This window comes from Aythya fuligula, chromosome 5, assembly GCF_009819795.1.
Source record: "Aythya fuligula isolate bAytFul2 chromosome 5, bAytFul2.pri, whole genome shotgun sequence".
NCBI classification, from domain to species: Eukaryota; Metazoa; Chordata; class Aves; order Anseriformes; family Anatidae; genus Aythya; species Aythya fuligula.
In genome coordinates this window covers 62392850-62417209 of record NC_045563.1, presented here as the reverse complement: position 1 = coordinate 62417209, position 24360 = coordinate 62392850, and the positions used below count along the sequence as shown (strand labels likewise).

General features: G+C 38.0%; 1 protein-coding gene across 1 annotated transcript in view; it reads left to right on the top strand.

Annotated features, from left to right (window-relative positions):
• The window catches only part of TRIM66 (tripartite motif containing 66), a 46740-nt gene extending 22999 nt beyond the window's left edge, over nucleotides 1-23741 (top strand). Inside the window, exons 13-24 of the mRNA XM_032188565.1 lie at nucleotides 1226-2112; nucleotides 2917-3078; nucleotides 11852-12112; nucleotides 12334-12562; nucleotides 15762-15822; nucleotides 16548-16722; nucleotides 17558-17868; nucleotides 19421-19544; nucleotides 21146-21220; nucleotides 22379-22531; nucleotides 23138-23356; nucleotides 23682-23741. Coding sequence (XP_032044456.1) covers nucleotides 1226-2112; nucleotides 2917-3078; nucleotides 11852-12112; nucleotides 12334-12562; nucleotides 15762-15822; nucleotides 16548-16722; nucleotides 17558-17868; nucleotides 19421-19544; nucleotides 21146-21220; nucleotides 22379-22531; nucleotides 23138-23356; nucleotides 23682-23741 — 2717 coding nt within the window. The remainder of the gene's footprint in view (nucleotides 1-1225; nucleotides 2113-2916; nucleotides 3079-11851; nucleotides 12113-12333; nucleotides 12563-15761; nucleotides 15823-16547; nucleotides 16723-17557; nucleotides 17869-19420; nucleotides 19545-21145; nucleotides 21221-22378; nucleotides 22532-23137; nucleotides 23357-23681) is intronic.
• The last annotated feature ends 619 nt before the right edge of the window (nucleotides 23742-24360 follow it).

Genomic DNA, 24360 nt, shown 5'->3' with positions numbered 1-24360 from the left:
ATAATATTATATAAATAATAAATAATATTTATATAATATATAAATATTACCCTATAAACATTGCCTATAAATGTAATCTGTAAATATCTTTTTTGATAATCTTAGAAAATCACAATGTAAGAACACAACTACTAGTTTAATTAAAACCCTGTACAAGGCTAAGTGGATAAACTTAACTAAAATTACTGAAAATATAGCATCACCGTCTACTAAACAACCTTGACTTTGCCTAATGTGTTTGAATGCAGTTTTGTCCCAGGAAGCAGTAACTCTGCAACTACAGCCCTGTGAGTCTGGCAGTCCCATTAGGAGTATCCTGAGTGAAATGGATTACCTGCAGTGAGCCTTGTGCTGTTTCCTCTGCCTTACCCAGGGACAGCTGGTCTCAGCTATGCTTATGCTCCTCAGAGTGCGATGCTAACAGATACTCTTTTAGTATCTCAGTGGCCCTGGGACCTGAACAGTGTTTAAGATGCTTGCAATTAATGGGCACAAAGATGGCTTTAAGCCTTTTTCTGTGTAATATTGACAATATTATTTATGTAACGAATGCACATACTTTCAGCTTGTTTCCCAGCAACTATGAATTTTCCAACTGCTGCGAGTTTTTACAGTAAATTTAGTTTGGTAGGTAGATCAATGTTATAAAGGGTTGGTTCTCATCCCATTTTCAGTTATTTAAAACCTTTTAGTTTACCCCTTTTAGGGTAAAACAATAGCAAAAGTATTGCAGGGAATAATCTTCTCTTGGCTAAAAGCGTGGATAAAATTGGTTCCTAGGTCATTTCTATTTATAGCTTTTATGATTCTCTCGTATATAACATCAATCTCTTTTATTTTGCTCACTTTCACCCTGAAAGCAGTCTTTTGTACCCATGCTTGTGGATGAGAAAATGTGCTCAGAGTTTAGTAAAAAATGAAAGTATAAGCCATATTCATCAGTTAAAATAATGTAAGTTGAGGGTAATTTTTCAAAGCATTTGCTGGTATTTCAATCATGAGTTCCATGGACATTAGAGGGAGTTTAGTATTATTTTAAATCACTGAAAAATCTTGAAAAATTTATGTTGGAGGTATATTGAAGGACTGCTTGAATAGGATATGAGCCCTTTTATATTTGAATTGAAGAAAAGCGAATGGCAGTCATTTACAATTTTTATTGCGTAAATTTATGAAGATTTTAGGAGTGAGCAAGTTTACTGTTTTGTTTTGTTTTCTTTTCCAGGAGCTTTCACTATGGAAGGTGGACACATTTCTCATTCAGATGTGCTACTCTATGGAAATGTGCAAGGATTACAGACATCCTTGTATCACGGACACTATTCCCCAGCATCACAGCTGGAGCCTGTGAATAGCCAGCCACATCAGTTTCCACCTGCAGTTCAGTGTCCTATGCCCATGTGTTGCTCACACTGCCTCAGTGTCCCTCATCCAAACAAAGCTCAGCCTTCTCATCAAAACATAAACCGCCACCAAAATTTTCAACATCCCGAACTGCATCAGCAGCAGTTTCCTCTGCAGTACAGCATGCAGCAGCGTGACAAAGAGCAAAGGGATGTTCCCCCGCCTCTGAAGTTAACGCAGCCTGGGCTGGAGCAACAGTCACGATCAGAGTCAGAGAATACATCAGGGAAGATGGGAAAGCATTTACCACCCCAGCAGCTGCAGCAGACTGCACCTCTGGGTTATGCTGTTGTATCACATGAGGCTCAGCAAGTTCACACAAGCCATCCACAGTCATTCCGCACACAGACTGCTTTGCAAACATCAACTGTGCAAGTGCAGCTTGGCCATCTTCAGAAGATAAAGTCTAACCACTTGCAGCAGCCACCACAGCAGCAGCAGCTGCCTCCAGCATCACCACTGTCAGGTCAGAATGAGAACACCCACAAACAAGTCATCCAGCAGAGCCTGGACATAATGCACCACCAGTTTGAACTGGAGGAAATGAAAAAGGATCTGGAACTTCTTCTCCAGGCCCAAGGACAGTCCAGCTTCCAGCTGAACCAACCCAAGCCAGCTCAGCATGTTCAACAAACCATAGTTGGTCAGATCAATTACATAGTGAGGCAGCCAGCCCCGGTTCAGCAGCAAATCCAAGACGAATCTCCAGTAAGTTCTCTGAAAGTTCTTTCCTATTTCTTTTAGTCAATGTAAGCTCAGAAATGGGGAAAAAACACCTTTGAGATTTCAAGCAGATTGAACTTTGTTGTCTTTTTGTCTACGTTAGAAATCAGAAGTTTCATGTCTCATAGAGATCTGTCCAAAACTTCCTGTAAAGTGCTGCATAAACAACCTGGATCCCAAATATTTGAATCTGTAAATAGACAAGGCAAGCAGCAGGTGGGAGAATAAAAGCATCATCATTCCCTCTTTGTGTGTAGGTAACTGAAGGACAGAAAAATTGAATAACTGGCTTTACTTTTATAGCAAAGAAGGAATAAAACCTGTCTTCTGAATCCCAATCCAGAGTTTCTGCCTTTGCAAAAGGAACAATTGCTTGGTGGTGGGCATACAAACTCTGTAAGGAAGATAAGGTGGCACAATAAAGTGGCTTTAAGACTCATTCAAAACAGTTAGAATTGCCTTGGAAAGGTGGTTGAAATTTCCCATTCTGTAAGTCCTGTGGAGTTCCCACCCCGAATGACTCTCAGTGGCTTAGATTTAGGAGCAAACAACAGGTTTTGGGGATAGCTGTACATTTCAGTAGCTTTATTGATCTTTTTCCATGAATGTTTGAGATAGATAAATATCTCTCTTTTCATTTATCTCTCTAGCTGGATTTACTTTTAACATCTTTGCTTTAGAGTCCTTCCAGACTTTTCATATCGTGTATGTTGTGTTTATGTGAGTTTGCCACTTTTTTTTTTTTAAACTGAGATTTTGAAAACACTAATTCTTAATTTTGATTTGTAGGTCTGTGAGAGTTCCCCTGAACTTGATGTCCAGAAGCCTGTAGTTCCTCTTGACAGAAGTGATATTCCCTCCCTGTCACAGTCATTAGATGAAGAAGCCAGTGTCAGCAGCCACTCCCCTGAATCAACATTGCAACAATCAGCTTACAACCCAGTGAGAAAGGTATAAAGAACTATTTTTTTTTTTAAATAAATGTTTGGAATAGAAAACATGTTTTCATAATATTGAGTATAATGTGTCATTTGAATTTGCAATTAAGGTGAAAAAATAAAATACAGTAAAAGTTGACAAAATAGCTTGTAAATCTTAGAAGACAGCCATAGCCTAATCTAGTGTGCATCCCCCAGTAACATGTCTATGCACCGTACTGTATGTACACAGGTGGCAGATCAGCAACTGTTCTATAAAGTGGTTTAGTGGGTGACAGTGGTAGTTGGGTGATGGTTGGACCAGATGACCTTGGAGGTCTTTTCCAACCTTCATGATTCTATGATTTTATAAGCTAGTAATTGCTAGTGCGATGCTAGTAGCACTTGAATTTGAAAAAGGAGTCAGGGATTCCGATGAAGTCCTGAAAAGCATCCTTCAAAATACTTGCAAGGAAATAGCAACACTAATTGTTATAGAAATTGTGGTTTTGAAAGGGATATGATTTTTTTATACTCTCTTTGCTTGTGCATAAGCAGAAAAATAATAAATTTCTATATCTCTAGAATATTTTAGCACATACTACTGACCCTTCCACTCACTGGTAATCCCCAACTATTGAAAAAATCAGCCAAAACAGGAGAACTCATCTTTATCAGTAGATCCTTGCTGGCTCTGGGTACCACCTGTGCATTTGTGGCAGGCAAAAACTCCCTTTTTACGTTGCTGAAAATATCCCGAACATGTTCTGGTTGCTCAAAACTGTTTGGTACTTCTGTGCGTGACTCATGTTCTGTACCATGTCGAAGTCTTTCATGACTATTTTTTCTTGGAATTGATGCATGGAATATTGTGGAAGAACTTGTCTTTCCTAACCCAAAGAAAGAAGTTATTTTATACTGTTTTTGTGTGTAGCTTGTTGATCCAACATATTTATGATGCAACATTGTGGGAGATCCTTTTGGGAATTGCAGAGACAGAAAGGTAATGATTACTGAAGGTATGGAAGCAGCATGCAAATCAAATTTGGAAGCCAGAATGAAATCTGCAATTGCTAACTTAATCCTGTAAATGCGATGACATTTCTGGATCAGGCTGGTGGGATCACAACATTACGATATGATGGTCTTTGGCGCTGAACTTTCACATGTGGGAGCAGATCTCTCTCAGCCTCTGAAGACAGAGCACGGGACTGAGGAAAGCTATGCAAATTTTCAACGAAAGGCCTACCTTTACCTTAGGAAATGACTGAAAGTATAAGATGTTTAAGGTGTAAGGAAGACCCTGAAAATGAACACACATTTTTCTTGTAATGCAGACACACCTTCAAAGTTATTTCTGAAAATAAACGGAAATGCTAAGCAACTAACTTTCAAGGGCTCTTTCTACATGCATGTTGAAGAAGCAATCCATGTCTTCTGTACCTGCAAAGGAAGGTTTCTTCCAACAGCTGAAGTGAAAAAAGTCAGAAAAGGGAAGAAAATTGAAGCACATGTGCAAGAGAGAGTCTATTGTAGTTTGATGGGGAAAGGAGTTTTTTTTTTTTTTTTTTTTTTTGTCATTTGTTTTCTGTTTTTAAAAAGGAAGAAATAAAAAATAAGGAAGAAATGCTTATTGTTTGCTGTACAAGCTAAGAAGGCAGCAAGAGAAAGGAAAAAAATGGATTTTTTTTTTTTTTTTCCTAGTGGTACTGAGAAGTGCATGCTCTTGTGCAGAAATCACATGTCTCTACAGTTTTTACTGGTTTCTTGGAATATCTGCAAGAAATGAGGACACTCAACAGCTTCAGTACCACCCATATTTGTTTGTATATATCTTTTCTAATGAGCTGTTTGGGGTGAAGTCACAATATCCTGACAGCTCTGGAAATGGCTGATTAGAAATAATGAAGGAAAACCACAATAAGGAAAACTTGAAATAACTTTTCCATGAATGCTGTTTAAAGGTATCTGACTGCTTTTGCTAGAATAAACTAGAATAGTTTATAACTAGAATAAAGCTAAGTTTAAATGGGAGATTTGTTCTTATTTAAGAATAAGGGAATATGTCTATTTTTTATCATCTCTGTTTCACCTATTTAAATGTTTCCACACTTGTCTTCAGACAAAAAAAAAATCCATATATGTGTCTATCCATTTATTCTTGTATGGCCTGTATTCAGAACATTTTGTCTCACATGTTCTTGGAGGACATGGAGAAATCTGAATGTGAAGTCAAAAATACTACACTTGGAAAACATGGTAGAGAAAATGGCTAAAGAAACCTCTTGCTACCAGGAGGAAATTTGCATTCTGTGTTTTGGAGAATAATCATTGTTGGACCTCTTGGCTTCGTTCTGCAGTTTTTGCTGAACTCTGGCACCCTTCATTGTGTGCAGCATTCCTAGTGGAGCAGGTAATTCCCTGGCTGATGAGATTCTTTCATTAAAGAGAAAGTGGTGTGAACCAGAATGTAGCAACACTCAGAATTAATTGATCAGTGATGTATTTGCCAAGATCTGTCAAAAAATAAAAGTTTCCATTAGTCCAGCGATTTTCTTTATTTTGGAGAGGTAAAAGGCTTGATTGCTTTTGTAAATAAACATCTCTGTTTTAATTGTGAAATGTGCTTACACCATACATTTGGTATTACAGACTGATAACTAGTTGAATTGTCTGAATATGGGATCATGTTCATGTGTGAAGTGATACAGAACAGATGCTATTAATAGCTTGGGATCACAACATCACCCAAATGGGGAAACCACAAGTGCGTTATTCAGATCATCCCAGACAAGTGCTAGTGCAGCCGTTACACCACAGTGCAAGGCACTCATATGCCCCGAGCGCCTTTGATTTCAGAGACGCCTGTTCGAGTTGTTCCGATGAGTAGTTTTCTGTCCCTCACAGTTAAAGCTGATTATTGATAAACAAAAGTAGAGAAGCAATGATGAAACACTTCATACACTTGTAAAATATCCTCAGGTTTTATGTTTCAGCCTCTGTCAAAAATTAAATCCAGCTTTATCGAATGGACAGAATTTTGGTTTTCTAGTGGTATAAAGTAGGGATATGTAGTCAGTGTCTAGCAGAAATATTGAATTGCAAGTCATTGAATTGTTATGTTGCCGTATGAAGGAATGAGCTCTCAGATTCACAATTTTGTGAAGGTTACCAACCTTCTACAGGGATATGGCCTACCTGTTGCTTTTACGTAGTATGCTGTTGAGTTATTCATTTGCTCACAGGACTGGAGAGATCATCTATTCTAAAGCACAGGCAAGAATAAAAAGATTTTTTTTTTTTTGGCCAAACTATGTTTTCAGGAGTAATAAAGGGCGTATGGTCCTTGTTTTGCATATCTGTGTCTAATTTTCATTGTGGCTGTGATGAGCAAGAGGTCTAAAGGCTGTACCTAGCATATGAGGAAACATCATAATTACTGTATATCTACAACAAAATTATAGTTTAAGGCTGAAGTACTGCTGCAACAGACTCCATCGTTTCAGAGCTAGCTGGATCTCTCTCCTCCTTAGACTTTAAGCGCATCCCCTTTAGTTAGAACCAGGGCTTGTACTTCTGGGAGGGAGGATTACTTATTTTGTCCTTCTGCTGGATTGGGTCCTGGGCTGTGGTACACTCTGTACCATACTTACTCATCCTAAAAACATAACAGGCTTTGGCACTCATGGTTCTGCCCTTTTGAAAACTGCAATCATGATAGCATCTGTCAAACTACGGTTTATGTTTCTCAGCAAACTTTGAGAGTTTCTTCCCTCGAGCTGTCATTTCACCTTCTGCTTAAAATAAATCTGAATATGCCATACGCTGTATTTGTAAATTATTACTGAAGAGCTGTATCTACTCAGATTCCTCCCAGCCATTTCCTTCTGAAGCTGTAAAGTGATTATTGGTCTTCTCAGTGTCTTTGTTTTGTGGAAGCCATTCTGTACTTTGGTCTTTTTATCTTTGGCCCTCTTTTCTATATTTTGTTCTTTTGATAAATCCCTTTTGAGACAGGATGACCAGAATTAGTATTCAAGATACAAGAACAAGTGAAACATATATAGTGCTCTAATGCTGGTTTTTGCAAATTTCATTGTGACTCACAGTAAGTCCCAGCGTCTTAGTTCAAGCACTCTGCCTTGGGCACCATGAAGTACTTGAAATGGGGAAATCCTAGAAAATATTCCATGCCTTCAAAAAGGAGCGCAACTGAGAGCATTCTGAGAGACTTCTGTTTTATTCCACTGGTGGGATTGCATAGGTGGCATAGCTAATATAGTAGCAGTTCCCTGTGGAACCTCTCTCTGCCTCCCCCTGGGACTAGATGTGTGGGAACTACTTGGGCTTTGCTGTGCCAATGTCACCAGTGCTGCAGGACTCTCAGAGAGAATAATCAATCTTAATTTGTTGTAGGTGGCCTTCGCGGATATTTTGCCTGAACACATTTATCCTAAGCTTTATTAAGGACAACTCCTCCATCTTAGTGGCAAGTGCTTAACTACGATGTTTTTACTGTTGTTGTTCTTTTTCCTTCAAAAGCAATGTAAAATTTGTGGTGGGGAGCCTTGGGGAGCAAGGTACAGGTTTTCATTTTTACTAGATTTCCTTCAATATGGTGTTATTACTTAGTAATTGGAAGTAATAATAATATAATACCTGACCCTTGGACTTTGAAACTGAGCTTGGGGATAGGGTGAGCTTGCCCCCCATTATTAGTAGTTTTAGGGGGATTATTTGGTGAAGAAAAGGATGATAATAGACTCTGGAATTTAGAGTCCTGCAAATTCTGAAAGTATCAGTGTTTGTGTTTTTTTTTTTTGACATTTTTGATTCCGTAGTTACAGCGCAAATGTGTTCATGCTTAATGAAATTAGGTACATTTCCCAGCATGTTAATTTAACAAAATCTTTTGCTTTGACCTGGAAAAAAAGGATAAATAAAACATGATGCTGCTTGCTCCATACAATCTCTTCCTCCTTCCACTTTAAGCTAGCTCCAATTTATTCAGACAAAATGTAAGGAAGCTTTAGATTCTTTTTCTCATAAAAAAACAGGAAGAAAATCCTTTGGATTCTACTCTAAAATTGGGCAATATGAATAGGAAGCATGTGTAGACTGTGTTATCAGTGCTGCTGTGTGTGGTGAGTTAAACAACTGGATTGGAGTAGTACATTTGTTTAACCTCCTAGCATAATGAGCTGCCAGGGGGATTGCTCCACTTAATAGCAGCCGTTCATTACTCTGCAACCATTTGCAGCGTGTTATTTCTCTTATAGCAAAGAGAATTGGCGGTTCCTAGTTTTAGCTTTCTTTATCTGTGACACTTAATGTCAACAGCCTTGAGACTTTGCCAAAACAATCCTAACAAATCCTAATCCCAGTGTTTCAAGGTAAGTATTTGCTTCTCAGAATTCTTCTGTATTAGTGCTGCATGTTTACACTGGACCTTTTTAAATGCAACAGTGATCAAAGAAATATTTGAACTGAACAATATGTTTATTTCTTGTTCTCTGAAGGCACTTTGCATGTTCTTTATTCTTACCTTTCACTACCATAGCTATGGAATTTGTGGTAGAAGGCATTTTGGGGTGGTGATGCTGCTGCCATTATATTATAGGGATCATCAGACCAAAATTAATTATGAGACAATGAGAAATCCATTTCTAATGTCAGATATAGTTGGATGTGCCAGACTGTACATTAAAATGTCAAAAGTTTCAAAATTAACCTACAGCTGAAGCCACCTCTACCCAAGAGCATAATTAATGCTTATTGTTGTTCAAAGGGTGCAATGTAAAAGCAGTAGAGCTTTTATAAAACAGAGATCAATTCTTTAAAGGCATCCCATCTGCAAAAACTAGCTGAACTGTCAAGGGAAAAGAGAAATTTTTGCTAATGGCAAAAGAAATGATTATTTTAGGGAGTGAATTAATAGGCTATTAATGAGCCTTGTTCCCAGTGCATTGTTCACTTCACACTTGACAGCAGCTCCATGGATCAGAATGGAATGTGTCTGTTCTTAACTGTGAGTTTTAATATTTTGTACTGAAAGATCATAATGTTGCTTCATCATTAAAAAAAACACAAAATTAACTTTTGCCCCAAGGGAAAGACAGATGGCAGTTTGATGGCCTCATTATTCTTTTTTCTTTTTAACACGAGTAAGGTTTTATGTTGGCTTATATAATCTAAAAAAAAAAAAAAAAAAATCTCCTAAGAAACTGATGCTAGCTAGAAGACTAAAAAAGCTATAGCCATAAAATGCAAGTGATTTTCACCTTTCAAAAATGTTTGTTAGAACAAAGTCTTATGCGTCTATGTATTTCTTTCTTCCTTCAAGAAGAGTAGACCCAGTGACTGCTCCCAGTAAGTAAGCTTGGCTCTCTGGAGCCAAGAGTAATCGTACTGTTGGCATAGTAGGGCTAATGTTTCACCCACAGTGTGTGCAGTTACATGTGGAGAGGTCTACGAGGCCTCAGTACGTAATAGGTGATGGCACGCTTTTGTAATACAAGCAAAGGAAAACGTGCATTGATTAGAAGCAAGTAGCCTCGAGGTCTCCAGTTAGCTTGCTGCACAGCTTTGTGTGATGTTCTTACCATGTGTGTGCCTCAGCATGCCCATTTCCACTGGAGCACACCATTAGGTAGCTCCTTGTGACTCAGAGAGGAATTTGTGGATGCTTCGTGGCTTTGAGAACCCGACTAAATAAATACTTAATTACCTCAGAGGGAACTAATTAATGCTCACAATGGACTTAGACTGTAATCAGACCTCCCTTTTCCCCTTACTTCTATCTGTTCAGTTCAAGTAGGAATTCTGTTTCTTACTTATTTTCTGTAAGTGATATAAGATCAATTCAACCTGTCACAAGCAAATTATGACAGCGCATGAACATATCTGGTCTTTGTGGTCATCGTTAGGATGTGGGATCATAAAGGCTGGATTCCTTTCTGACTTACGTATATTCCTTTGGCTTGAAACTGTGGTGGTTTTACCTAACCTAAGCAATCTTAGAAATGCTCTGTCGGATGAGGTGTAAAGAAAACGGTGCCTCCATCAATGCATTTCCTCATTTGTTGTGCTCTAGTTTTCAACTCGAATGTAAGGTAGGAAGAACATGTTTGCCTAGTTTCCAGCTGGTTCCAAGAATTTGTTGTAGCTCAGAAAGCTTAGATTCAGGGATAGTAACCCCCAAAAGTGAGCAGAAAGAGAAGTGAGAATACCCTGGCTGCAGAGACCCAGTAATATCTGGGGTGCCTTCTAGATGGCAAGGACCCTCCAGGACTGCTAATAATAATAATAATAATAATAATAATAATAATAATAATAATAATAATAATAATAATAAAGCCTTACTAGAGCACTCTGAACTCTGCAGAAGAGCTGATGTCTTCGTCTCAAATGCTGCAGAATCTATTGCAAACTGAGGAAAAGGCAATTATATTACATCCTTAGACAAAAGTTAATGTCTGTGGGCAGAATGTTCTCCTAGCACATGGGTGAAATGTATTGCATGCAGAGGGATTTGAGACCGATATCTTTGGCGTTATGTAGGATTTACACAGGCACAACTGGACAGCTCGGTCTAGACTACTGATTTTACCACTGCCAGATTAAGATGGACAAAGTTATCAAAATCCAAAATGGAGTGGCAGCTGAGAATTAAATTAATTACATCTACAAAATGGGTCCTGTCTCAGATTCACTTCTAAGTCACAGGCCCCAGCAGAAAAATCAGTACAATGAAATTAAACTCTAATTCAGATGCGATCAACACATTTCTTTTTGTCTTGATTTATATTATAATGAGTACTACTTACTGTATGGTAGTCAAATGGAAAGGATTTATTCAGTCAATTACCACGGGTAATGAAACACCAATGAACTATGATGAAGTAAATGGAAAATTACATATCGAAATGACACAGATCTCTGTACTTCTTAAGGCTGCTTATATTTGCTTCATATGGATGCTAGCAGAGATGTGATTTCAGTTCAGTCACAAGTTCCTGGCTGTAAGGGAGCTTAAGGAAATCACTTAAATGGAGGGATTTGCTTTATTTTGCATAACATTGTTTCTGTATTTCTAATGGTGATGAGTCACGAGATTGTAGCAAATGCATATTGCTAAAACTATTACTTCAGAGTCTTTAGTAAATAGGCTTCTCCTTTTCTTTTCATGTACATCATTTCCTTCTTAATACGTAGAATATGGTTTTGGGGTTACACTATGATATTTAAATGGCAAGTGCCTTCAGTTTTAATGAAACAGACTCACTACCATAAAGTGTTTAGCATCATAAAGTAACAATAGTTTCATCTGTTTATGTCAGATCTGAATCTTATTTTTTCTAAAACTTCATCCTGAGTAAAATGATCTGATGATTGCTGAATAAAATGATAAAATTTGTGGTCTGAATCTTATTCCTCATGGAATGGCTTAATGGAAATTAGAAGGGTTGATATCAAAGATAAATTTAGGACAGTGTTCTACCTGCTTAAATTTCTCATTCATTGTAGGAAGTTAAAAATCAGGATGCCTGGGAGTGATCAAAGGATGACAATTTTTCTAAGTCACAGAAGAGTAACATGGGCATCTCCTTTTCCAGTTTTCACTTTTAATGACGGAAACTGTAAAGCCTCTGGAAATAGTGTCCGATTGCAATAGATACTCTCATGACCTTGTGACTCAACTGCTTCATTACCTACAGCTGAAACAGCATCTCATCCATTACAGAAATAACAACAATATTTTGCTGCCAGAAAACTGATTAACATACTGTTTTTATTCCTTTCCCCAGCGTTCAGCATCATTAAGCATTGTGGGCTTTTCAAACGATTTAGAAATGGAACTACCTTCAACAAGGTTATCCAGGTCCGCTGATCCACAGATACAAGGTGTGGCTGCTGTAGCACTTGGTTCATCCCCGAACACCCGTTGTGACTGTGATACTCCACCAGAACCAGTACCCAGCTACAGCTTAGTACTGGGCAGAGCTCCAGGCGACCTGAGCCCTGGCTTTGAACCAGGTGATACGCTCCAGAGCAGCGCTAAGTGCAAGGTAGGAATCACTCAAACTCCTCTACTGAAAAGGACCCCATTTTCATTGGTAGTACACATTATTGTTAGTCATGTAAAAAGTGCCTGTTTCAGTTAAGTACAGTTTGGCTTCAAGCTTCAATCAGTCTTCAAGCTGGTACTTGAAGACTGATTACAAGTTGTTTGCTTAAGGTGGAAACAAAGAAAATTAATTATAAAATTTGATATTTTTTTCCTCTGAAGCTGGAAAATGAAGACTTGAATACTGTGGATCATCCTCTAGAAAACAGCATGGCCTCTGATGGGCAAGATGTAGTAAATGAATTAAGTCTTTCTATGCAAAAAGTGCTGGAAGAACCTATTAATCTTTCGGTCAAAAAATCTCAGCGTTGTACTTCTCCTTCTGAAGTGCTCAGCAACAATTCTTCCCTGCCTGTGAATGACAGAATGAGACAACTTAGAAATGAAGAAGGTACCAGGCTTTTCGTTGTTTTCTTTAGGTTTGGGAGTTTTTTTCTTATCACTGTGCATTACAAGCATTACAAAACGGTATGCTTTTTAATGTACTTTCATAAATGTGTTTTTCCATCAAGCTTCAAATATTACCAAGTACTTAATCCAATGGAAAAGCGTGTTTGATTTCATTTGTGAAGGAAAGCTTGGAAATTATATGCCTTGAATTTGTAATATCTTTCATCTCTGAACAAGAAATGAGTGTGACTATGTGAAGTACCTGGATTTTAGTTCTCTTAAAAGCACTTCCTGTTAATGAGACCTGCTGTTATGACTATTGAAGAGCTGGTTTTAAGAGTCCAAATTCAATTTAGGGAAGAAAAAAAAAAAAAAAAAAAAAAAAAAAGGACTTCCAAAATATAACGTGCTTTCTGCTAAGTCCTGCACATCAGTCATATAGCAAATTTTTGTAAGGTTAATATATTTCACAGTATGTGCTTTTGCTTGGCTCTTCTACTGTGGAACATTCCCTTCAGCCAAGGCCTATTTCTTCAGTCTTAATGGAGAATTAGACCTTACTTAACTCTTTTCATGGGCAAATTGCCAGCATCCTTGTGCTATACTGTAAAGCCTCATTCCTGCAAACTCTAAAAGTCAATGGGACTATTCATGCAAGCAAGGGATTTCAGGATCAAGCTGTTATTCTGTGACTTATGCCAATATTTGGCTGCTTTTCTCCGTAAAAGATGAATTAATATTTTTATCTTCATGCTGTATTTTTATACAGAGAATTCTAATTAGTACAAAGAAGGCCTAGTTCAGTGAACCAAGGAAATGTATTTGTCTTCTCTTAGATGTACTATGCCAAACTGTGACAGTTATGCCACAATCAGCTGTAAGCTGGGAGTAGTAAGGATCAGCTGCACCCCTAAAAAGCTGTGCCTCGGTCAGGTTAAGTCACTTTGAAAGGAGCAGTTTTGTAGTGTCTGATTTGGGTTGTGTGACACTCTACACAGAAAGTCCCAGCATGCAGAATTACGTAATCCATAATAGACACTACAGATTTGCTCTGAGCAGGGATGGAAAGACTGGAGCGTTGACCTCAATGCTGCTCCCTTTCCCCAAGGAATGATCAGTAGTGAATAATACCCATCCTGCTCTCTGTCTGAAGAAGTGCAGTGAAGGGAGACCTAAGGAGATGTCGTCATGGTGTGCAGCATGCATCAGTGAGAGATTCTTTGTTGCAGAGGTAGCATATCTTTGCTGGAGGCTCTCTGTAGGACTAACTGGCTTTGGCAGTGCTGTGCTGCCAAAACCCACTCCTTTTGGTGTGCATGTCCAGTGGCTCATCCTTTTTTTTTTTTTTTTTTTTTTTTTTTTTTAATACCAAATCTAAACATTGCAGCTTAATTTAGAGCAAAACACTTCTTATCCTAACCCCTAAGGGATGTGGTAAAATTTTACATCGTTTCATCATTTTTCTTCATACAGCCTCTTTTCTTCTTATCATGGTTTGCGCAGATCCTCCCACCCCTTTCCTAGACTAAACAAATCTGATGATTTCAGGCTCTCCTCATGGCTCAGTTGCTTTTCTTTTTTAAACCACCTCATTCCTTCTGTGCTATTCTGGGCTCTCTGCAATTAGAGTGCTGCCCACAGCTGAATGCAGTGTTGCAGCAGAGGCCTCTGGGGTGCTGAGCAGCGCAGGTTATTGGCTTCCTGTGTTTTACATTCCTCACTACTGGTAATACGCTGCAGGATGGCATTTGCCTTCTTTTCCAGCAGCATTACATGATTGACTTGCTTGTAGTGAAGGGTATGGCATTAACCCTTAGTTCCTTCTACAGAACAGTTCCCTAGTCAAGTTAATTTCCTTCGTGATTTCATTCATCTGATCCTTCCTTCATAAGCATAGGACTTGGAGTTGCCTCAATTCAGGCATGCCGAGTTAGGATATTTTTTAAAAAAATGTATCAAGATAATTTTTGGATTGTCAACATTCTCCAACGCTCTTGCAACCCCTCTGGGTTGGTGTCTTCTACACCTTTTATAAGTACTCTTTCTTCATGAGCCAAGTTACTGGTGGAAATGTTGAATAAGGTTAGGACCCCAGCACCACTGGAACATCCTCTGGTTTGACAGTGTACAAGAGCTACTCCTTCAGCTAAGTGTGCGGTCACACCTTAGTAATTCTGTCCAGAGCCTTGACTACCAGCCTTCACCTGAGCAACAGTCACAGGCGAATAACGCATTGGAGTGACATGACATACACCTGTCCGTGTTAGTCTCGATTGTTTTGTGTTTCCTATGACTGGGAACAACAAGAGAATATCTCAGAGGCACATTGCTCTAAAGCAATGAGCCAGGGACCATTGGCCTGCACTACGTTCTTTGAAAAATTATGTTTTGATGGCGCTTACTTATCTCCAGATAGACATGGTTTATTTTCTTGTTAGTATTATCTACGTCAAAATAATTCCTAACAAAGTATGGAGGTTGTCAATGGACTGATGTTTACAGGGGCATCTGTTGGAGCATTCATCTCTATCCCCCATTCCGTCTCTCCAAAGCTGCTTTGTTACTGATGTCTAATATCAGTCAAGAGCTGCAGTTATGTAATGGAATGCTTATGTAATGGAAAACTTTGAATTGACGTGTTTATATGTTACGTATTTTGGAGGGTATAAAGGAATCCTATAGTATAGCTTTTGTCCCTAAGAGACAGATGGAAGGCATGATTTCTTTTCTGTTTCCAGTAACTAGAATTATCCAGGAGCTGTAAGCATGGAACAGGAGACTGCAAAGACTTCCTGAGCCTCAAGCATTCAGACCTCAGCAGGTCTATTGTTGTCAAGTGAAAAATAAATGGCAAAGAGGATTACTTACATTGTTCCCTGTACATGAATGAATGTGTCATGTCTGTGTACGTCTGTAATACCATAGGAATGTAACCATTTCCACAAAATATTTGGGAAAGGCTCCTTGTATTCAACACAGGACTTTCAACTGTGGTTGAAAGCAAAGAGAGAGAGAAAGACTGTATCCCAGAATAGAAAATAGCACACACATTTGATATACATATAGATGAAATGATTCCATAATTCACTTATGATATCATATTAAACACCAGTCAGAAGTACATGAATATTGAAGTACTTTCTACACTAATCTGACTGATATTATAAATATTTTATTCATTTTCTTATCTTCTGTTCCAGATTCCAATAACTGTGAAAAGGAACATTTAGAAATGGATATGAAAAGCAATCAGGATGTCAGGTAACAGTCTTTTTTTTTATAGAAAAGCACTGGCCATGAAATTTTATGCGTATATTTAGAAAATTTCTCATACTTAATGCTAATGGAAGACTTGTTTTAAAAAGAATGCAAGATTCCTTATAGATAATAATTCTGAAAGTTATGAAGTATTTTCTTAAAACTTGAAAACAATTTAAAACAAGTGGTGAGTTCATGCATTCCTGTTCTCTTGTGATTTTTCAGAACGTTTAAATATTTGCACTTATCTCATTTGAACAACTATGAGCTGTTTAGCCCCAATTAAACCTAACAAATATACATATATAATGGTAACAGGATTAACATTATCTTGAATTTCATAAAATTTTGGTTTTTGCTATTGCTGTGCTAAGATTTTAAAGCAAAGGTGAATGATATGCTCAAAATGACATTCTTATTTGAAGCCAGCCACACTGAAAAGCATCAAACCAGTCTTGAATTGAGATGATTAAAACCAATACATTTGAGGATAGTCAGGGAAAGATTTTAGGACAGAAGTTAATAATGCATTTGCTCACATTGTTAAATGAAAATTCTTGTATTCCAATTTCTTAAAGAATCGGCATGTGAAAAACTTTTCAGATTTTAGCCAAAAGAGTCACAAAGGAAAAAGAGAACAAACAATAGTACATGGAAAATGTTGAAACTGAGTAGGGAGGAGAATTTTGTGGAATATGACTTAATTTAACCATGTTTCATTTTAATAGATCTGGCCCTAGAGAGCTGAAGATTCCTTATGTGAGACTGGAACGTCTGAAGATACATGCATCAGAATCTGGGGAGCTCCCAGTTTTTAAGCTCCAGCCACAGGAGAGTGAGCAGGAGGGCAGTTTCCTCCTGATAATTGAATGTGGGACCCAGTCTTCAAGTATGGCTATAAGAGTGAGTGGAATTTGTTTGAAGTTTTACCTGCTTTTTCATTATTATTTCTCTGGCTTATATTCATAGTTACTGAAAGTTATTATACACTAAACAGGTCTGTTTATAAGTACTCTTATAATTCATTTCACCCTCATACACTTCTGTGATGGGCTGAAGTAAGAGGATACAGCTTTTGTTTTCTGCATAGTTCCCTTTTACTTCCATTTCTGAGAAGTCTGTTTCATCAGATAGCTGTAGTGTTTTTGTATTCTAACAGTCTGGATTGTCTGTCTAGTCACAAACATAGAAAAATAACTTAAATCTAACATAAATGCATATTCAGGCATGGCATCTTTGGATGATAGGAACCAATTCCAGAAATTACAGTGTTACAGTTTTTTAAAAAGCTTAATATTCTATCACTTCATCAGAGTCTTAAATGTGAATTTCCTTTCACAGAATGAAATTAGAATTTCTGTTGGGAACAAAAAAAAAAATGTTCTCTCTCTCTCTCTCTTTTTCTTTTTTTTTCTTTTTCTTGAGCTATTTCCTGTAAAACTTGCATGTGGCAGAGGTGCTTCATACAGTTACCATATATAAGCTTGTTTCTGTGACATGAAATCTATGCTACTCTGTCTGTGTTATGATACTGTGGTATGTGGAGGAAGCGACTTGACCAAGATGACCTGGCCAACCAGTGTCTGATTCTGAGCTGAGCATAAGCCTGCTAAAACTCAGTGCCCTCTCCAGTAGGGTTCATTGTAGAGAAACTAATTTTTCTGCAGGTAAGTACTGCTGTTATATGCTTAGATATGAAAATGATGACTGTGTGATCCCAGATTTTTCTTCCTTTAAGATAAATAAAGATGGTCCACCTGAAGGACTGAAATGCAAAGAGGAGAGCACGGAAGACAGAAAATTTGTTATAACCCAGGCTGAAGGACAGATACAATCTCCTCCTGTAGATACTCTACCTTCTGATCAGAAGTTCAGTAATGGTACCTCCCTCACGATGAAAAAATCTCCAGTCACTCAGGAAGTCAATACAATTGAGAATGAAGATTTCTGCGCTGTGTGTCTTAATGGAGGAGAACTGTTATGTTGTGATCACTGCCCCAAGGTCTTCCATCTCTCCTGCCATGTTCCAGCCCTCCTCAGCTTTCCAGTGTATGTATGACATTTCACTAATGTGCTCCATTTCTGCTTACTGCCTTGGGGTAGAATATTTCCTCAGAGATGTATATGTCAGCCGAACACAAAGGCAAGGACTGCATCTCTACTTACCTTTTTTGTTACTTTCTTACAAAGGAAAGAATTGTCTTATTTTCATCTAGTTTCAAGTATGTATTAACAACAACCATTTCCACGCCTTTCCTGCAGTTAGCTGGCCAGTACAACAAAGGAAGTGGCAGACCTAAGCTTTAAGATCTTACAACTTTCTGGAGAAAAAGTAAAATTCTAACTCTCATGTAATATTGGTGGTATAGCTGTCAACTCTTTCCTGCAAGAACAGTGACTTGCAAAAGCACAGGGGCAATCAGTGAGCTCGACAGTTAAAAATAAATAAATGTATATATATAAATGTTCAGTTTTCCAGCCAGTTCTGGTGGAAATTTAGGACTACTGGGGCTTTTGTTGGCAGTGTTTGGGACATGGGTTTCCTAAGACATATAGTCTCATATAGCAACTTGTCACAGACAAATTTTATGTGACAAAGATGCCCAGCTAGGTATGTGTCCACATAGCAAACTTAAGAAGTGTGAAAAATGTGCATGATTGGTGTTGTATAATTCTGAATTCAGTTATAAGTTTTTCACTTATAAGTGGGACCAAAGACTTCATTTCTGCCAAGGCCAAATAACTGTCTCAGCTGAGCAAAATACCTTGTGGGATATTAGCTTGGAAGTTCTGGCTTGTTCTTTCTGTTAAGAAAGCAGAAAGTTCCATAGCTTGGCTTTTCCTTCTTTTCTCTAAGAGCTAAGTCATTATTAACCTTTTGTTTTAAAGCACTGTGAAAAAATAGTTTTCCTTGCAAAATAAGCTTCCTAAGCAATTAAATACTAATGAATTAAATTAGTTCCTCTAACTAAACCTCTGTATTGATAGTTCTTCAATATACCATTGTATTTGAGGTCCTGATGTTGCACAAGTTCCATCACTGTTCTCGTGAAATTCTTCAAAGGGGTTCTGAAAACAAATAGGAAGGGCAGTTATTATGTTCATGCAGAACTATGTCTATTTGGTTTGGGATCCTATGTACTAGCACACATTATGACTTTTGTGATAATGTTAATTTATTTTATAATTGATATATCATCTAATGGAGCTGTTTTTTTTTTTTTTTTTTTTTTTTTTTTTTCTTGTGACCCTACTGTTGGCTGTATTTCCTTACCTTTATTTATATAAATATTTATATATTTAAACAGAACTTGAGTCAGTATAGCTGCACGCTTTACTGCTATGTAATTTCAAACACTTATTATTTTGTGTTTCTCTTTCTCTGTAACCAAAAAAGTGTAATAAGTAGAATCTGGAATTACTATGTTTCTAACTATATTCAAATATCTTGAAGGACATCTAATAGAATGGGCTTAAGATTACCTACAGTTGTAATACAAGTTAAAAATGAGAATTGTTTTCAAATAGTAATTTCTGAAGTTTGTTATTTGACAAGGTAGCTCACCAAATTTGACTCAATTTTTGTTTGTTTGTTTTGCAGGGGCGAATGGGTGTGTACGCTTTGCCGTAATCCAGTGAAACCAGAGGTAGAATATGACTGTGAAAACACACGCTACAGCCACAGTTACAATGCACAGTGTGGCCTTGATGATTATGATCAGAAGGTGGGAATAACTATATACCCTTACTTTGTAGGAAAGGAAATACGATCTCAACATGAGACTTTGCCTCTTCATTGGAAAGTTGATTGTTTTGACTTGATTCCTTCTAGAATATTTCAGAGGATAGTAAATACACTAAAAGTGGTGTTAATATTCAGTTATATCATTCTATTCTTTCTAGAAAGTTGCTGTTTAATTTAAAATGTATGTCATGCTATAGAAAAATGAAACTCGCAGATCTGGAATTCTCTTCTGCTTTGAACAGAGAAGTTGCACTCAGCAGCAGAGCGACCTTCCCTGTGTCAACTTTGCTTGGCACTCTGCCACTTAATCTCTCTTCTTCAAGACATGTGCCCTCTCAGCCATCTGTTTAGGCCAGTGGTAATGATATTTGCTGATGTGGATGCTTTCTGACTCTCAGTTGGATTGCCATCATCTTACTGTCTTCATATGGACCGTTGATCCCCTTCAGGATTACATGTAGGCCCTGTTAACCCAGCCTAGATGGAAGTTTATCCTTTTACATCTCCATTACCAGTTTCCTCCACCAAATCTCTTATGAAAAATACCTTTTCTTAAGTTTGATTGGTAATAGGAAGCCAGAAACTCCAACTAGATGTTCTGAGTATGTTAGTGACAGCTGGCCAGGGAGGGTGAGTTCACACAGCTGCATGCAGATGCTGAGCTTGCCCTACACAAATGAAATCTAGGATAAGACATAAAGGAAACAGCAATTATTCCCAGAGCACTGCAGCTCATTGGCAAGGCTGAAGAGCTGCAGCACTGCACAAATTCATCCATGCTATTTCCAGACCTGAGCGACTGTGTCCTTAAAAAGCTAGATGTAACTTCTGGACGTTTATGTGATCCCTCATCACATTGGGTACAACTGGCCAGAAATAGCTGTTGATTTGCGAAGTTCTTTTTAGAAAATTGAATTTGTTAGAGACTTCTTTTCTTAAGGGGGAAAATGTGGCTTATAACTATTTTGTAGTGCATTTCTTGTAATCAGTTTGGGGAGGGGGGACACAAAGGAAGATTTTGGAAGGAACAAAGGAAGACTAGTATAAGTATTTTGCAACTTAATGATGATTAAACAGCTTACATCCATTTGTATGAATCATAGATCACAGAATGGTTTGGATTGGAAGGGAATTTAAAGATCATTCAGTTCCAACCCCATGCCATGGGCAGGGACACCTCCCACCAGACCAGGTTGCATGAAGCCCCATCCAGCCTGGCCTCAAACACCTCCAGGAATGGGGCATCCACAGCTTCTCTGAGCAACTTGTTCCAGTGCCTCACCACCCTCTGAGTGAATAATTTCACATGCACACAAAATACATTGCAAAGTGTTTCTTTTCTTCCATTTCTTTTACTATCCTCACTTTCAAAACTGTAAAAAATCAAACCAAAAACAAACAAAAAAGAGTCAAAATGTTCCCCAGATTAGAATGAAGCATGCTATTTTGCATCAGAAATGTACAGGTTACATAAATACTCCCTGTGTCAGTATGATTGATTAGCTAAGGGCAAGAGTGAAACTCACTTGTTTTGAATTATTATTATTTATTTTTTTTTTTTCCCAAAATTGGCTTCTCCAGAAGTGTGAAAAGCTGGTGCTTTCCCTATTCTGCAGTAGTCTGAGCCTCCCATTCCATGAACCCGTCAGCCCTCTGGTAAGTACTGAACACATCTCCATTAGAGGGAAGCCAAAGAATACTCTGGTAGACCTCATGAGTTTCTCCTTTGTCTTCTTGAAATATATTAACTGCATTTTTTTTTTCTAACTAACATTGCTTCCTAGGTGGGGGTGGCTGTTTCCCACTTGCAAGTACTTTGAAGTGTCAGATTTGAGGCGGGTAAATGCTGGCAAATGTTCTCAGGCCAGATTTGAGTGTCAGTTTAAGACAATGGTATGAATACTAAGGGTATGTAAGGTGTTCAAGTGATAAAGGAAGTTGCATTAGTATGACGTTGTACTATTGCCAGAGGAGTGGTCTGCTTCTGAAATAACCCTGGACTCCCTGCTCCTGGCCTGTTGCACAAAGGCAGTTGTGACTGTGTTCACGGGAAGGTGTGGAGCCTGACTGCTGTTTCAGCCATGTACTCAGCTGTTAACTGGCTACTTTATGGAAGTTGTAGATTCATGTGATTTTAACAGGGGAACACAATGTGAGACGAGTTGAAGGAGAAAAATGAGAGAATAACAGGAGTGTTTATGTGAAGAAACAGTCCAAATAACTATAACTATATATATATATATAAAACAACACATTCTAATAAAGCTTGTAATGAACTTACAGAACACATGATCTAACAAGTAAATTTTGTTCCAGAAACATTTATGGTGTGGGAAATCCTGGTAGCTGGTGCCATTGAAAAAAACTTTTGTTGAACTTTAGAAAGAGTGCGTAGTAGCATATTTTTTTAGTCACTCTTGGCAGACTACTACCCACAGTATCAGCTGCCAGTATCTCAGCACATTATTGTAAAAACTGCTAGGGGAAAATAGTAGCTAATTATCAGTGTTACATATATTATTGATTATGGTTTAATGATGACATATATATCTGGGGATTAACTTTAGGAAGTGAAAATAGCAAAGTAGTCCCTGAAGTGTGCTGTTTTCAAGACCAATCTTGCAAGCAAGTATATACTTAATCAAAGCTAAAGGCATACAGGAAGACGATGTGCAAGTGTAGCTAGCAGATCAGAGCCCTCTTCCTTGCTGCAAGGAATCCTCTGCAGTTTGACTTCTGTCCAAACTACAAGCAGAAGTCTGGACAGGAAATGTTTTAAAAAGGTTACATACCTGTATTTTATTCTTATTGCAGGCTCGACATTATTATCAGATCATAAAAAGGCCAATGGATTTGTCAATCATACGAAAAAAGCTGCAAAAAAAGGACAAGTTCCACTATTCTGCACCTGAGGAACTTGTGACTGATGTGCGTCTCATGTTTTGGAACTGTGCAAAGTTCAATTATGTACGTTTCTAATATATGTGGGTGAGGGGATACAACTTCTTGGAGGGTTACGCTTTCAGGCTGTCACAGTGGCATAATTCTATTGGTCTCATTAACATCAGATATTAGACTGGGATAAGCAGGAGGATTAATCAATTTTACTCTTGGAGTTACATAGATTTAATTTATTCATTTAATGGCAAAATTGAGATACATGCAGATCTGAGAACGGGAGGTATATACAGATCTCAAATCAAAGAGGACATCTCAGCTGACAACTTTCTGGAATGATGCTGAGTTTACTGTGAGAAGCCATGCTTACCTAGGAAAATAGCTAGGAAAATTCGGGTGCATCCTAAGCGATGGCAATGGCTATTCTTTCTAGTCCACTGCACATCTCTTTTTCTTAGAGGTGCAGAATCATTTCCCTTAATAGAAGCATCTGGTTTTTACTTACATTGTAAATGCAGAGGAGCTAATGGCCTGTAGAAAAAATGCAGAATACTAATGGAGATGTAGCAGACAGAAACAAAGCGAGACATTAGGGTAGGGTAGGCATTTGTTTCTGATTGTTGATGATTTCCTTGTGCAGGTGGAATAACTGAATGGTTATTTATTCTCTTACAGCCAGATTCAGAGGTTGCTGAGGCTGGACGATGCTTAGATGTATTCTTTGAGAGCAAACTGAAGGAGATCTATCCAGATAGGCACTTTCCTTCAATGCAACAGGATGACTCTGATTCTGAAGAGGTGGAGAGCCAGAATAGCAAAATGCCCCCCCAAGATTTTCAGTGGCCATCGTATGGACAGGAGTGCATTCAGCCTAAAAGAAGACGGCGCCACGCTGTAAGATTGCAAAAACAAAAGCATTTGGTTGCTAAGTGGCCACCCTGCTAATTCTGTTTACAGCTACTGATGGGAAGTTTTGACAGTGCTGTGTGGGAAAACTGTCAAGCTTCTATCACAGAGATGTGATCAATTCTACAGTTTTATGTCAAGATCGTCTCAGTGGAATAAATTGTCAGTTGTGTATAAACGTGTGAGAGTGAACAAGTGAAGTCTCTCAGGCCACACAGTTATCTTCCTAGCAGAAAACTGTCAATTTTTAATTATTATTTTTTTTTAAGACTAAGCTCTCTAGCTATTCATTGTTTGTTTCCTTTGTACACAGGAAAGTGAAAAAAATAAAAGAATGATGTTTCAGCCAGCTAACAGCCTTCCTCAGGTATGACCTCCTGAAGATACCAGATTAACTATGAGGAATCCAGCAGAATAACTGACAGAGTTAAGGTGTGTGGGAGGAAAGCTAAGCACTAGGGCTGTTAATTGAAACTCTCCTATCTGCTGACCATATGCCTTATTTCTACATCTTGTGGATAGATAACAGATCAAATGTGTTTCAATCTGTCAATATTCCATCTGTTACATCATGTATGTGTTTTGCAGTGTTTACACTGAAGTACTAATGTTTTGGCGATAGGTAATCATGATTAATAATAAAAGTAACATGCTAATAATATTTAACTTTGCAGTATGTTTTTATAGTCTGTTCAACATAGCATCTCTATTTTATAGAACACAGGTAACCATGTAAAAATCTTATAATGACAGTGAATTTTGGCCGTGCTTTGTGATAAATACAATGTGTGGTCATAAGACATAATCCTGTTGTCTTATTTGATGATTTTTCTAGGAGCTTGACTCCTCAAGGCCCACGGGATACAGTCTAATGTGATTATCTGATTAGCTGTTTCTTCTGAAGCAGAGCATTTTCATTAAATCACTAAAGAGCTAGTACTAAAAGTGCTAATATTAAGGCTCATTGTGAGTTGTTTCTGAGTGCATACTGG